General features: G+C 57.4%; 2 protein-coding genes across 5 annotated transcripts in view; one reads left to right on the plus strand and one right to left on the minus strand.

Moving 5' to 3' along the window:
• Window positions 1–704: 704 nt before the first annotated feature.
• On the minus strand, window positions 705–13,355 carry TKFC (triokinase and FMN cyclase). Of its 3 annotated transcripts, none has more exons than XM_060103800.1 (18): window positions 13,312–13,355; window positions 11,203–11,318; window positions 9,048–9,237; window positions 7,766–7,876; window positions 7,510–7,691; window positions 6,143–6,221; window positions 5,779–5,868; window positions 5,058–5,092; window positions 4,897–4,981; window positions 4,716–4,805; window positions 3,834–3,950; window positions 3,375–3,494; window positions 3,065–3,202; window positions 2,174–2,280; window positions 1,966–2,069; window positions 1,820–1,853; window positions 1,630–1,716; window positions 705–1,271 (listed from the first exon to the last, which is right to left on the minus strand). In XM_060103800.1, the coding sequence occupies exons 2-18, from the start codon at window positions 11,203–11,205 to the stop codon at window positions 1,110–1,112; spliced, it is 1,734 nt and encodes a 577-aa protein (XP_059959783.1). In that variant the 5' UTR covers window positions 11,206–11,318; window positions 13,312–13,355; the 3' UTR covers window positions 705–1,109. The 3 variants fall into 3 exon arrangements, with proteins under 3 accessions (XP_059959783.1, XP_059959782.1, XP_059959785.1); XM_060103799.1 differs by lacking the exon at window positions 13,312–13,355 and adding an exon at window positions 12,575–12,810; XM_060103802.1 differs by lacking the exons at window positions 3,834–3,950; window positions 13,312–13,355 and adding an exon at window positions 12,575–12,810.
• The window catches only part of DDB1 (damage specific DNA binding protein 1), a 31,666-nt gene continuing 31,185 nt past the window's right edge, over window positions 12,921–13,401 (plus strand). The window contains exon 1 of one of the 2 annotated variants that reach the window (XM_060103798.1): window positions 12,921–13,136. In XM_060103798.1, the coding sequence (XP_059959781.1) occupies window positions 13,076–13,136 (61 nt within the window). In that variant the 5' untranslated portion in view covers window positions 12,921–13,075. The remainder of the gene's footprint in view (window positions 13,137–13,401) is intronic. The other variant, XM_060103797.1, reaches the window with a different exon arrangement.

The raw sequence follows: 13,401 nt of genomic DNA on the forward strand, positions 1-13,401 counted from the left end.
ATGCACGTGTCGGTGATCCTGGTGACTCCCAGTGAGTGAGCACCTGGACTGCTGAGGCCTTTATCTTCACCAGTTCATTTGAATCCTTTCCACGTGCCCATGAGGTGGGCACCATTCGGATTTTACAGATTCTAAGAGGCTAAATAATAGGCCCGAGTTTATGTAGCTAGTCTGAAGCAGAACCAGGATTCAAAGTCATATCTATGTCTGAAGTGAATCCATGCCAGTGCCTTTAACTGCCCCCCTGCGCCAAGTATGGGCCAGGTGTGCACTGTGCGGTCTCCACCACACACCACGTAGACTCAGCAGCCCCTCCTGCTCTCCCAGGGGCCATCAGTGATGGCTCTAGAGAGACCCATGGGCTGGCCTGGGCACAGTTTCTGTTCTACCGCTGAGCCTTAGAATATGGTGATTTCTTTTCCTTTTGGAGACCCACTTGCCCATTTGATTCCTGAAGAATCAGTGAATTCTGTTAGTTTAGTGCTGAGAAAAGCACACCCATCAGGTATGGTGTGTGCACTGGAAGCACAAGAATTGGGGATCCCAGTGGAGTTGGCCCAGCTGCACAGACCCTGCCTTTGGGTCTCAGGCGGTAGGAGATGGGAGATGAGCATTTCAGTGGTGGGGTGAGGTCTTAGTCGGGGGCATTAGTGGGCACACTTGTTCACACGCTTGGATAAAGGTCCCTTAGAGGAAGCAGCAGCTCTTTTGCTTCCATGTGGTTTATTGGCTTGCTTTTTCACACTCAGTTCAGGTGCAGAAGACCTTTCACAGAGTCTTAAAACCAAATTAGCGTTTTTGCCAGTTACAGATTGTGCTGCCACCTAGGGAAAAGCCTTATCATCGAAGCTCAGAACTGGCTGGGGGCAGAACCTGGTGACCCTAGGACTCCCCCTTCCCTGAAGAGGGAAAGGTCAGTGACCCACTCTGGGCCTGCAGTTTCTACAGTGGAGGAATTCTGCAGGCTGGTTGAGGAATTCCTGCTGAACTCAGAAGACAGGCCCCGAGGGCAAGAGGCGCGGGAGGAGGGCGACAGTTCTAAGGCAGAAGTAAGTGACAGCGGCCGCTGGGCATAGCAGTGAGTGAGGCCCTGAGGCCCGGGGAGGCATTCACGCATCCTGGCTCTGCAAGACCTCCAGGATGGCACGGAGAATGGCCGCGGCCGCCACCGCCCCGGGGTCTGGCTGATCCAGGCGCGCAGAGCTGATATAACTGGCTCGTCCAGCTCCAGCTTCCATGTTCCTGGTGGCCTCAGCTGCAGCTTCTGCACTCTGAGGGGTGGGGGTGTGGAGCAGGTTCAAGAAGCAGCCACCAGGTTTCCTTCCTGCCATGGACCCGGACCCTTCTGTCCCAGCACTGACACCAGGGTGGAGAGGTCACATCCCACACACTGCTAGCAAGGCAAGGGGCCACCCTTCACCAAGGGCCTGCTATGTCCCAGACCCTGTGTGGGCGCCCTACATGTCTTCTCAGTCCCACAGCAACCCTCTGAGGCAGGTGCTCTCCTCCATTTGTAAGGAAGAAAACTGAGGTACAGAAAGGATGTCAACTTGTTCAAGGCCGCGTGGAGATGGGAGCCTGGCGGTTCTGAGTCTGTCTCCCTGGGTGGCTGGGCCCAGCCTCACTCACCTTGACTGCCTTGATCAGGATTTGGAGATTAGCCCCTGGGCTCTTCCAGGCTTGGAGCTCCTGTGCTGCTGCCCACAGAGAATCCAGCTGGACAAGGTGAAGGAGAGGGGCTGAGGACAGGCCCTGCCACTGAGGGTGGCCTTCAGGGCTTCTACGCTCAAAAGGGGGTAGGGCTGGGCCAGATACATACCATAGTCCTATCCCCTGGGGCAGCCTTTCCATACCTGCCAGGGAAGAGAACAAATGAGACTCCCTGCAGGGAATCACTTTGGGGATGGGTGGCATCCACCACCTCCCCCAGCCCACCCCCGTCTAAGGCCCAGGTCCCTGGCTCACTTCTGCATGGCCTCCAGGCCGGCATCCATGGCAGCAGACCAGGCTGGAAGGTCAGTCTTGGCCTTGAGCGGCTGGGCCGCTGCAGTCAGGAAAAGGCCATAGAGCTGGGGAGGGCCAGGATGCTGAGCACACGGGGCCGGCCCAGGCCTCGGCCAACCCAGGACCCGTCCATGTCAGCCCTCTGCCCCTGGGGGCTGCCGGCACTCACCGCCCCAGATGAGCCTCCCATCTTCTCCAGTAGCAGGAGGGACAATTTGGAGAGTAGCTGGGCAGGGCTGGCAGGGGGTGGGCCCTCCTTCAGCCACCCCTGAATCGCTGCAGGCAGAGAGAGATGGTGAGGAATTCACAGACCCACCCTCCCATCTGCCTGGATTCCAACCAAGTACCCAGGCCTCGCTGCCAGCCAGAAGGAATGGGTGCCGGGAGGGGCTGAGGGAACCAACATGAAGAGACTCCCAGGCTCCCTCTATATCCTGCTGCAGTCTGGAGAGAGGTGGGAACAGGTTGGGGACAGGGACCTCGACAGTCACCCAACAGGTGATGATGCTTCCTCGCGTCCCTGCTTCTTTTTTTTTGTCTTTTACTGATTTGCCTTGATCTTGGTTTGTCTCTCCTACCACAACATAAGCCACAACATAAGCCACAACATAGCAGTGATTTTTATCTGCTTTGCTCGCTGTTTTATCCAGAGAGTCCAGGGCAGCACCTGACCTGTGGTTGGCACTAAATACATTTTTCTTGATTCAACGATGCTGGGAAATTAAGAACTTTTCCCTAGTCTGGTTAGGCTGAGAAAAATAAGAACAGAATGAGTTTCCCTTTAGAATAATCTAAAGTTTTTATTCACTGTAAAATATTACATTTTATTCTGCGATAACAACCTTCCTACATTTGTCGTGTTAGAAGTGTCTCTTTATGAAAACAGGTGAAAGGGATGCTAGGTTTTGTGAACGACCTCTCTTGGCAAAATAAAAGTCGCCAAGCCCATGTGAGCACTCCAGATGTTTTTGAAATCCTTCTGGTTCATGAAATGCCAAAATGTCACCATCAGTGTGCCACACCACCCCCTTTGCTGCCCCCGGTGGGTCCTGGCACCAACCTCTGGCAGCACAGCTGTGGGTGGTGCCACAGTCCCCGTCGCCGGCAGCGCGGTCCAGGGCATTCAGACGTTCCTCCAGGCCCAGAAGGGTGGCGCACACCCGCTCCAACACAAGCACCATCTGCTTCGAGGCTGCGCCTGGAGAGGGAGGACAGTGGGAAGGAGGCCTGCCTGGCCCTTCTCGCAGCCGAACGTGACCCATGTGGGAGGTATGGGTGCCAGGGCCCCTCCACGCCCCTCTGCACTCCCTGCACCCTTTAGGCTGCAGGCCAAAGCCCTGGGCCACCTTCCCCAACAGCATGGCTTGTACCTCCTGCAGCAGTGGAATCAGGGGCCTCCAGGGGCTTGGCGGGGGCAGCCCGGCACCGCTTCCGCCCAGTCACCAAGACCTTGGCCACGTTAGGCCAAGCCGAGGCGGTGGTCTCAGCATCTAGGGACAGCAGGATGACTCTCTTAGAGACAGGCTGGCCGGCCAGGGACCAAATGGGGCCCGGACTCCCCACCTGGTGGCCCAGTTCCCTCCACCGCAACAAGCAAGTACTGAGTGCCTACTGTGTACAAGGGAAAGGGGAGGGTCCCCGGGGGAGGATCCTAATACCAACTCCTTCACAGTCAAGTGAGAGCTGGAGAAGCCTGAGGAAGCCAGAAAGGGCCTCTCTATAGAGTCCTGATTGTCATGGTCAGCCCTGATGGGGTCTCTCCAAGTCCCCTTGGCTCCTTCCAGCTCCAGGGGCCCCTGGCTTCGCTGACCCCAGCTTCCAGGTCTCACCTATCAGTTTCAGGAGGGGCTCATCCACCAGCAGAAGAGTGAGAGAAATGCCAGGCATCTCCAGGGCTGACATGAAGGTGCCCACTAGGGCACGAGCAATCTTCACCCCTCGGCCCTCTGCAGTACCAGAGCACGGAAGTGTGTGAGATAAGGAGGGAAGGACGGGCACTTCCCCCCAGAGCATCAGAGAAGGAAATAGAGTAAGAGAAAAACAAGAACTTTGGGAGTTGGGGCTCTGAGGTCAGCAGGGAGCCAGTCAGATTTCCTTGGGGCATCCCTCAGTGATGACCTGAATGACCACATTCCCTGGAGGTGTCCCTTCCTTCTACAGGGGCAGATAAGTAGTCTCTGTTACTGCGTTCTTACCAGGTCCCAAGTACTGTGTTAAGTGTGTTACATAACGTTTAATCCCATTTAATCCTCACAACAACCCTATAAAGCAGGTACTATTATTACCCCCTCTTTACAGACAAGGAAACAGGCTCAAGGCACCCAGCAAGTAAGTGGCAGAGGGACCGTCGTCTAACTCGGGCTTGACAAACGTGTACAGCCCATGCTCTGGACCCTTGCAAGACCCTATCTCAGCTGCTTTTCTTTTTTTTTGCGGTACGCGGGCCTCTCACTGTTGTGGCCTCTCCCGTTGCAGAGCACAGGCTCCGGACGCGCAGGCCCAGCGGCCATGGCTCACGGGCCCAGCTGCTCCGCGGCATGTGGGATCTTCCCGGACCGGGGCACGAACCCGCGTCCCCTGCATCGGCAGGCGGACTCTCCACCACTGCGCCACCAGGGAAGCCCCTCAGCTGCTTTTCTTACATCCAGCTTCAAAGGGTTGGAAGGAAGAAGCTCTGGGGGTCAGGAGGTCCCCTTCAGCGTGCGGCTCACCCAGAGAGCGGACGGCGGCGTCAGCTATGATGCCCAGTTCCAGGAATGACAGGCCACCCAGGTTGTTGACCATCAGCACCACTGAGGAGCCTGTGGGCAGACACGACACCTAGCTGAGACTCTCTGGGCCCCATTCCCAGAGCGGGAGGAAAGGCTGGGAGACAATATGACAACCCCTCACCGGACTGCACAGGCACGTGGGACACGTTGGAGGAGCTCGTCATGTGGTCCAGCATAAGCGCCACAATCTCGTCGGCGGTCGCCATCTGTCAGAGGGAGCCGGGAGTGAGCTGCATTGGGGGCCTTGGTCTTTGGCCAACCTTCGCTGGGAAGTCCACCTACCTTTATCCGGTGCACGCCAGCCTCCCCGTGGATCCCTGTGGATAGATGCAAGCACTGCTGACCTGCTCGGGGCCTGGGGATTCGCTCAGTGTGATCTGGTCAAGGATTTTCTAAGCGCTCAGCACCAGGCTAGGCACGTGGGCATGGGGAGTGCGGGCTGGGGGGAAACCGGCAAAATAATGAGAAATACACCGTCTCTGGCTTGGTGGTGGAGAGAGCCAGAACTTTACTTTTTTTTTTTTTTTTTTTCCGCCCTGTGCAGCAGGTGGGATCCTAGTTCCCTTAACTTTTAACTAGTTAAGTAGCTTAACTAGAGGCAGTCACAGAGGCCAGCTGAGGCCTCTGCCCATCACTTGGGAAGCACAGGAGAGGAAGAGGGAAGGTTTTGCAGCTGGGGTGGCCTCTGAACGGCTCTTGAAAGAGAGGCTGCATCTTGGCAGGGGCAGGGGTACCTGAGAATGGTGGGAGCACAGGCAAGGAGGTGGGTAAGGCACAGAGCCCCTGTGGCCAGAGCCCTGCGTGTGGAGGGCAAAGCTGGTAGAAATCAGGCACGTTGGGCCAGAAGGGCCTCATGCACCCACTTAAAAATACTAAGACCCCCTAGGGGACGGATCCACGTGAGCAGAAAGACCAGGTACATGGCTCCCAGGACAGAAGACAAGGAAAATCCCAGGGAGCATGCATGGCTGGACCGGGGAGGGGGCGGAGGTCACAAGCTTACCCAGGCCCAGCTCCACTTCATCGGCTGAGAGCTCAAAGGTGGGTTTGGAACCCGGCACACTGCAGGAGGACAAGCTCACTCCCAGGGTTCCTAAGAGAAATGAGATATGAAAGGGACGACCGCTGTGCTCTCGGCGTCAGGCAGCAGCAATGCCTCGGAAGCCTCTTCACCTCAGTGATGGAAGAGAAACCTGGCTCGGGGACCCAAGGCTGCTGTTTTCAGGAGCTCCCGCAGGGAGACCCTCCCTCAGCCCCTGGGGAGTGACTTGGGAGGCCTCCTGTGCTGCTGCTGGGAACCTGCTCCTGGTCCAAGGCGGGGCCTCGACCTCCCCCACCTCCTCCCCGAGCCCTGGGCCAGCACTCACCCATGGCCTTGGCGACCTCGCTCACCCGATCTGTGATCTCCTCCAGCCCCGCACCTGCCTCAGCCAGGGCACCCGCCACCTGCACCCACACAGAGATAGGCCCCCAACGGGAAAGGAGTCACTGTACCACTTGAGGGCAGAAGACAGGCTGGAGCTGAATTTCTAGTTGGGAACAGGGAATCTCTTCGTCCTGCCACAACAACCTGGCCCGCCACATTTAGGGCACCTGCCAGGAATATTCAAGAATCCCAGAGCCAGAGGAACTTTACAAATGGAGAGATGGGCCCAGAGAGGGGAGATGATTTGTCCAGTGTCACACAGTCAGTTGGTGGCTAGTTTCCCAACTCCTAGCCTACAGTTCTTTCTCCATGGCATATACACTGTGGCTCACTTTACCCACCTACCCACTTTTTTCCCAAGCATCTAGTATATGCTGAAAAGGGGAAAAAAGGTGTCTAAGTCACAGTCCCTACTTTGAAGGAACTCGGTCTGGGAAGGGGTTGGGGAAAGAGACAACACAAACTGAACATTTCATATGAGGTGGCAAATCCGATGATGGACAGGTGTTATGGGAACACTGAGGAGGGGGTCCTAGCGTGCTTGGTGTGGTGGGAGGGAAAGCCTCCCAGAGGGAGGGATGTCAGCGGTGGGCCTCCACAGAATAGTAGGACGCAGCCAAGCCAACGGGGGGCTGGACAGGGAGAGGATTTTTGAGGCCAACGACTCAGCAGCAGCAAGGCCCCAAAGGTGAGCCACAGCCCAGTGGTACAGAGAACTGGTGTTAATGGAGCATGAGGGGACCCCAGGGATGATGGGAGAGGAACTTGAGGGAGGAGGGGCAAGAGTGTGGTGGGCGCCTGACCGAGGACCCTGGGTTGACTCTGGGAACCCTGGGGGGCTTTCTGTAGGGGAACCACCTGGCCAGATACACATTTTCGAAAGACACCCCTTGGGTGGTGTGGGGAAGAGACTGGGGGGCGGGCAGGAAGCAGGCAGGGGAGCCGGCTGAGGAGGCAGCGGCAGCCACCTGGGCGCGAGCAGATGAGCACTGAAGCGAGGCTGAGACGGGAAGGGCAGGGCTTGGAGGAGGATGCGTTTGGAGGCGCTGGGGAGCAGGGTCACCAGGACGGGGCGATGGTTGCAGGTGGGGAAGGGCAGGGAAGGGGCCGGGAGGATGAATGCCTGGATCTGGGCGGACGTGGTTTTGGGGACAGTGGAGCCCTCCTGGATCGGGGAGCACTGGGGAAGGAGTGGCTTCCTGGGGCGGGGGTGGGGAAAGATGGGTGGAAAGGTCCAGCACCAGGTGCTGCCTGGAGAGAGAGGGCTGGGACGGGCTGGCCAGTGGTGTCCCAGGGGGGGACCCTCACCTTGTGTATGAGCACTGTGCCACAGAGCCCGCGCCTGCCTGCCTTCTTCAGGACGGTGAAGGCGCTGTCATCCCCGATGACCACCATCTCCACGGGGATGCCCTCCGCCCGGGCTTGCTCCCGGGCCAGGCCAAAGTTGAGCCGATCCCCAGTGTAGTTCTTCACGATGAGGAGGGTCCCCACTGCGGGAGCAGTCGGTAGGGCCCCATCAGCACTTGCGCTCCCCACAGCAGCCCCTCCCGCATGCCAGGCTTACCTGTGCCCGCCTGGGCCACTGCCCTGATGGCTGCCAGGATGCTGCCCACTGCCGGGGAGGTGAACACAGCTCCCGCAATGACCCCTGTCAGCATCCCCTTCCCTATGAAACCTGAGACAGAGAGGTGGGGAGAGGGTGTTGGGTGGGGACCTGTGCCTGCAATCCCTGGGGCTCCCCACGCTCCTGGGCTTCATGGTTTGGTGAGCCCTACTGTGCACTTGGTGCAGAAGAGTACCTGCGCTGCTCTCCCCAGATCTATCACCTCCTTGGAGAGGCCTTCCCCGACCTCCCAACTGAAGTAGTCACTCACCCATGCCCAGCTACTCGCTGTCCCCTTACCCTGCTCTCCTGTCTTCAACATGCTCTGGAATGATCTCTTTCACTTATGTGTTTACCTGGTTTCTGTCTCCCCAAAGGAGAATAGAAGCTCCATGAGGGCAGGTGCCTTGTCTGTCTGGGTCACTTTTTTTTTTTTTTTTTGTGGTACGTGGGCCTCTCACTGCTGTGGCCTCTCCCGTTGCGGAGCACAGGCTCCGGATGCGCAGGCTCAGCAGCCATGGCTCACGGGCCCAGCCGCTCCGCGGCATGTAGGATCTTCCCGGACCGGGACACGAACCCGTGTCCCCTGCATCGGCAGGCGGACTCTCAACCACTGCGCCACCAGGGAAGCCCTGTCTGGGTCACTTTTGCGCCCCTAGTGGCCAGACAGTGCCAGGCACACAATAGGTGCTCATGAATGTTTGCTGAATGGATGGATGAATTTGCTAGAGAGAAACAGGAAAGATACAGAGGATACAAAGCCTGGTCCCTACTCCTCCCCATGCCCCCATCCCCAAGCTCTCATGGAGAGTTCACATGCCTGGCACTAAACAGGAAACAATCCAGGACTGTCCATGTTGAATGTGAAAATGCACGGTGGGAAGAGGAATACTGCGCTAGGCTGGAAAAGTCAGGCAGGCTTCATGGAGAAGGGGACGGCAGGTCAGCCGGGCCTGGGAGGCCAGGAGGAGTCACGGAATCACCGACTCTCAGAGCTGGAAAGGCCTGAGAGGTCATTTGGCCCCACCTTGGGCTTTTACAGATGTAGAGACTGAGGCACAGAGAGAGGCCACGACTGGCCCCAGATCACAGCTCAAGGGAGTGGGTGAGCCGGAGCCAGGGCTGGGCTCCTGATTCTGGGCCAGGCTCTGTCCTGAACCTCTTAACAGCACCAAAGATCTCCCAGGAGCCCCCTGTCCACTCTGCCCAGAGCCCACTGCCACCTCTGGCCCAGGGTGCTCACCGGCATGCGCGGGCTCATGGCCAGAGCCCCCACCCGACAGTAGTGCCACCTGGCCCTTGAGACTGTCCAGGTCAGAGCGAAGGGCCACACGGTGGCCTTGCAGGAGCTGCAGGTTGGGGTTGCAGGCCACCAGGCCAGCAAGGGCGTCATCGGCACAGCCTGCCACCGAGTTCACTAGCTTCTTGGAGGTCTGTGGGAGAGGAGCGGGATGAGGTTCTGGTAGAGTTAGCAGGGCAGCCCCATCTTGCCCAGCCACGTTGCTATGACTCACACCCCAGCCCACACCCACCCAGGAACTCCAGGCAACAGTGGTTCCTTGAATTAGGCATCTTTTTATAAGGTGGATGTTCCCATGATTTCTTATTTTGCAACTTCTTATTCAGTAACTAATTTATGGCTTAAATTTATCCTGAAGAATGACTCTGATACAAAGAAAATGGGGTAACTGAAGTTCCGAGCATAAAAAAATTAATGAAGCTGGGGGACTTCCCTGGCGGTCCAGTGGGTAAGACTCTGAGCTTCCACTGCAGGGGGTGCGGGTTCGATCCCTGGTCAGGGAACTAAGATCCTGCATGCCGCGCGGTGCGGCCAAAAAAATAAAATAAAGTAAAATAAAATTTAAAACTGGGGCCCAACAACCTTCTGTCAAAGGAGGAGAAGCCCCAGGTTGGCGCTCCTGTGCCAGGGGAGGAGGCCAGACAGGGCCCACACCCATCTGCTTCCTCTGCAAAATAGGGATTTAATAAACTAGAGTATATGCCCGCTATATAGCAAAAAACTGAGTGCAAAGGAGCTACTCCTTTCTTCAACCAGCTCTGAAAAGCTGGAGCTAGCTGAATGAGGTCTGTAGACTGTGCGCAGCTCCTGCCTTTGTCCCAAACAGTGAAACTGGTGCCCAATAGGGTCAGAGAGGGCCAGGCTATCAGCATCGCCTGGTGGCCTGGGGGAAGCCTGCAGCTGAGCTTTCCCGGAGGCCCCTTCCCCAAGCCTGCCAGAACTCCATTCCTTCATGCAAACTTTGGCCTTTCCTGGGTCTGGCGGGGGCCAGAGCAGTGACTGTGAGCCACACCTCGTTCTAAGTGCTTTCAAGCACATCTCATTTAATCTTCCACAACCCTATGGAGGAAAATTAGCCCAGTGAAGAAACAGGCAGATTTACATGACTTTGCCCAGGGTCACACAGCCAGCAAGTGACCAGGTCCACCTGGCTCCAAAGCTGGTTCCATTTTGGCCTTATCGTGCTGCTCTCCCCAGGGGCTGAAGGGAGGCTGAGAGTGGCAGAGGTTCTGTCCTAGGAAGGGCACGGGTTTGTGGCTCTCAGAGCCTGCCAGGGACTGGAAATACGCTATGAAGTTGAGAGTGGGTCTCAATTCCAAGCCCAGTCTCCAGCACCACCACCCTCCAAGAACGTGCTCCCTCGCCATCCCTGACAGTCTATCCTGCCTGGGATTTGCAACCATTCCCGAACCAGAGCTAGAGAAGGGCTTGGGGTCCAGTGCCATCGTTGGTTCCCAGTGGCCTGAGGGGATGGAAAAAGAAAGAAAAGTCGACCAGGCAACTATGGGAGGCCCCTAGGACCCTGGTCCGATCAACATCTCACCTTTTAAACTGCAGATGGGGAAAGAGGCTCAGAGAGGTCAAGTCTTTGGTAGAACGTCACATAGCTGGTTGGTGGTAGGCTGAAATTTGAACCCAGGTCTGCCCAGGCCTGTTTTCCTCCAGATCAGTTCTAGAATGGGCCTGGGGCATGCCCAGGGGCATGCTGAGCCTCCTGCAGTGAGTGTGGAACCCACAAGCCCACACATGCCCTAGGCTCTGGAAGAGGCACCGGGTCCTTCTTCACGACTCCTGTGACTGGTACTGTCTATTACAGAGTAGGCAGCTCGTAATGTTCTAATCTAAAGGCATGACCCAGACCAGGGGCAGATGGGCCCTGGAGGGACTCAGAGGCTGCAGCCACAGGCCCGGCTGGGCCCAGCTGGGAAATGAAGGGAAGTCAGGCCCTGAGATGGAGGATGACCCTCTCTCTTAACCTCAGGAGGCCAGTAGCATCTCTTGGTCAGGGAGCAAGGAACTCCAACATGCCCAGGGCTGGCACCCCTACTGCCCCAAGACCAGAGTGCCCTTCCTCTGCCCTGGCCCTCAGGGGACTCACCATGGCGGGGAGGCTCTGAAGGAAGTTGAGTTCACACCTTCGCACTGAGCTGCCGGAGGATGGGCAATCCCGTGGGTGCTACCGGGCCTGAGCACAGTGAAGGTGGCAAGCAGTATCTGCAAGAGGGAGTAGCAACGTGAGCTGCTGAAGGCACTTGCAGCCTACTGGCACAGTCATGCTTTCAGGGTCCTAGTAATTAGGGAGCTGCCCCAGACTTTGATCCAAGTCCAAACTCTAAAATGTGACTTTGATCCAAGTCCAAACTCTAGAATGTGAGCTGGGGATGGAGAAGAGCATGGGGCTGACCAAGGTTCATGCCTGCACCTGGCTGCCAGAACACTGACTGATCCACGTTGGGCACACGGCTGCCTTACGCTCAGGAGTGGTGCCCACCTTATCACCAAGGGGCAAAGTTACCCACAGAGTAACTTCATCTATTACACAGGCCTCGCATGCAGTGATACATTCATAAAGATCTTCACACACTTGCTCTTGTCAGTGTTGGGACCACACCAGGAAGGTGACAGCTGAGTCTGACTCCATTTTGCTTTTGGGAAACCGACCCAGAGAGCTCTGGAGATGTGTCCAAGGTCATACTATTAAGAGCCAGGACTCAAACCTATGTTTAATTTTTCTACAAATCCCGTGTTCTTTCTACTGATAATTCAATGCCTCTAAAGTAAGGCATTAAGCCCCCGATGAGTAAAACCACACAGTAAACCACAACGACGTTTTAGCTCCTTTCGGTTCAGTCAGGTTCAGAGGTGTCTTGGAGTCATCCAGGGTCTTGGGCTCACTGCATGTGTCTGCAGTGGAAAGAATCCACACCTGCCTCGGCACCTAGCTCTTACTGGGGGATCTCGGGTAAACCAGTTCCCCTGAGGCTCAGCTTCCTCATCTGTAACATCGGGGCTGCCTCCTCTGTGGCCTTGCAGCAGGTGCTTCAAACTACGTGGTTCTCCTCCTATTCCTTGCAGGGCCTGTCTGATGTGGAGCGGCCTGGAAGTTGCAGGGCTGACTGCTTTCCTGGGTCACTAAGGTTCTCACCAGGGAATTTTTGGTTTTGTGTTTGAGGTCAGAATTTGCACAGCCACGGGGGGACTAATTGTGCTGGGCAAGTGGCCTGCTGGGCCCTTGAAACACAAAGTCTCAAACACAAACACAAGTCCAAAGGGGAGAGGGGAGAGCCTAAGTGCCTCCTCCCCCCGCGCATGCCAGGTGAAGCGGAGTGACCGGTCAATCTAGGGTCAGGGCAGGGTTGGGTTTAGAGGTACTGGGAAAGCTAGCGGAAGGGAGGTACAACCCTCGGTTCTAGTCTGGGAGGTGCACAAATTGTTGTCACCTTCCTCCCCTCTCTAGGCCTCTGCAGTACCTTCCGGTTCCGAAAGGGGGAACAACCCCGAAGGCTCCCGGAGCAAGGAAGATGGAGTGGACGGGGTCTGGGAAAGGGCGAGGGGCGCGAATTAGGGATGAGGTCGGCGGGGCAGCTCCGGAGGAGGAGGAGGCGTCGGTGCACCTCCGCGACCAGCTCTCGCCAGCGTCCACCACCTCAGGAACCGCCACTACTTCCCAAGGACCCGACAGGGAGCCCTCATCCGGGTACTCCAAGCTCGGGCGGTAGAAGGGGGGCGGGGCCTCTGGGGGCGGGGCCTCCCTTGGTTGGCCGCCTCGGCGCCCTGAGTCCTCCAAGAGGCCAGGTGAGCCCGTCCCGTGATGCCCCGCGCCCCGGCCGCTCTGGCCTGCAACGTGTCTCTGGGGCGGAGACAGCGGCAGTGGAGTTCGCCGCGCGCGGGTGGGGGCCCCGTGTCTCTTTGCTCGTGTCCGTCTTTTTTACGTTTCGCCTGAGTCCCGCTGGGCTTCCCCAGGCCTCGACATGTCGTACAACTACGTGGTAACGGCACAGAAGCCCACCGCCGTGAACGGCTGCGTGACCGGTGAGGCTGCCAGGGCAGGAGACCCCGGTGAGGGAGGGAGCTGGGGGGAACCGAGGCCTAGGGAAGCCCGCGGCCCCCGGGTTGCCGCCAGGACCGGGCCCAGGGAATGGAAGGCGCTGGCGGCCGAGGGACCTCCCACAGCCCACGGCTTAAAAGAAGCTGTCTCAACACGCACCTTTGGGGGAGTAAAAGCTGCTCTTGAGGGTCCCCTTTCGTTCTCGGAGGTCACTTGGCTTCGAGGACAGGGACGCGCCCAGTGGGACAG

Source organism: Mesoplodon densirostris, chromosome 7 (genome assembly GCF_025265405.1).
Source record: "Mesoplodon densirostris isolate mMesDen1 chromosome 7, mMesDen1 primary haplotype, whole genome shotgun sequence".
Lineage (NCBI taxonomy): Eukaryota > Metazoa > Chordata > Mammalia > Artiodactyla > Ziphiidae > Mesoplodon > Mesoplodon densirostris.

Coding starts and splice junctions, on each gene's coding strand:
- TKFC (XM_060103800.1), bottom strand. Junction 3,951..4,715: donor CGCCGCCGTCCGCTCTCTGG/GTGAGCCGCACG, acceptor CTGGTACTGCAG/AGGGCCGAGGGGTGAAGATT. Junction 1,854..1,965: donor GGCCTGGAGGCCATGCAGAA/GTGAGCCAGGGA, acceptor CTTCCCTGGCAG/GTATGGAAAGGCTGCCCCAG.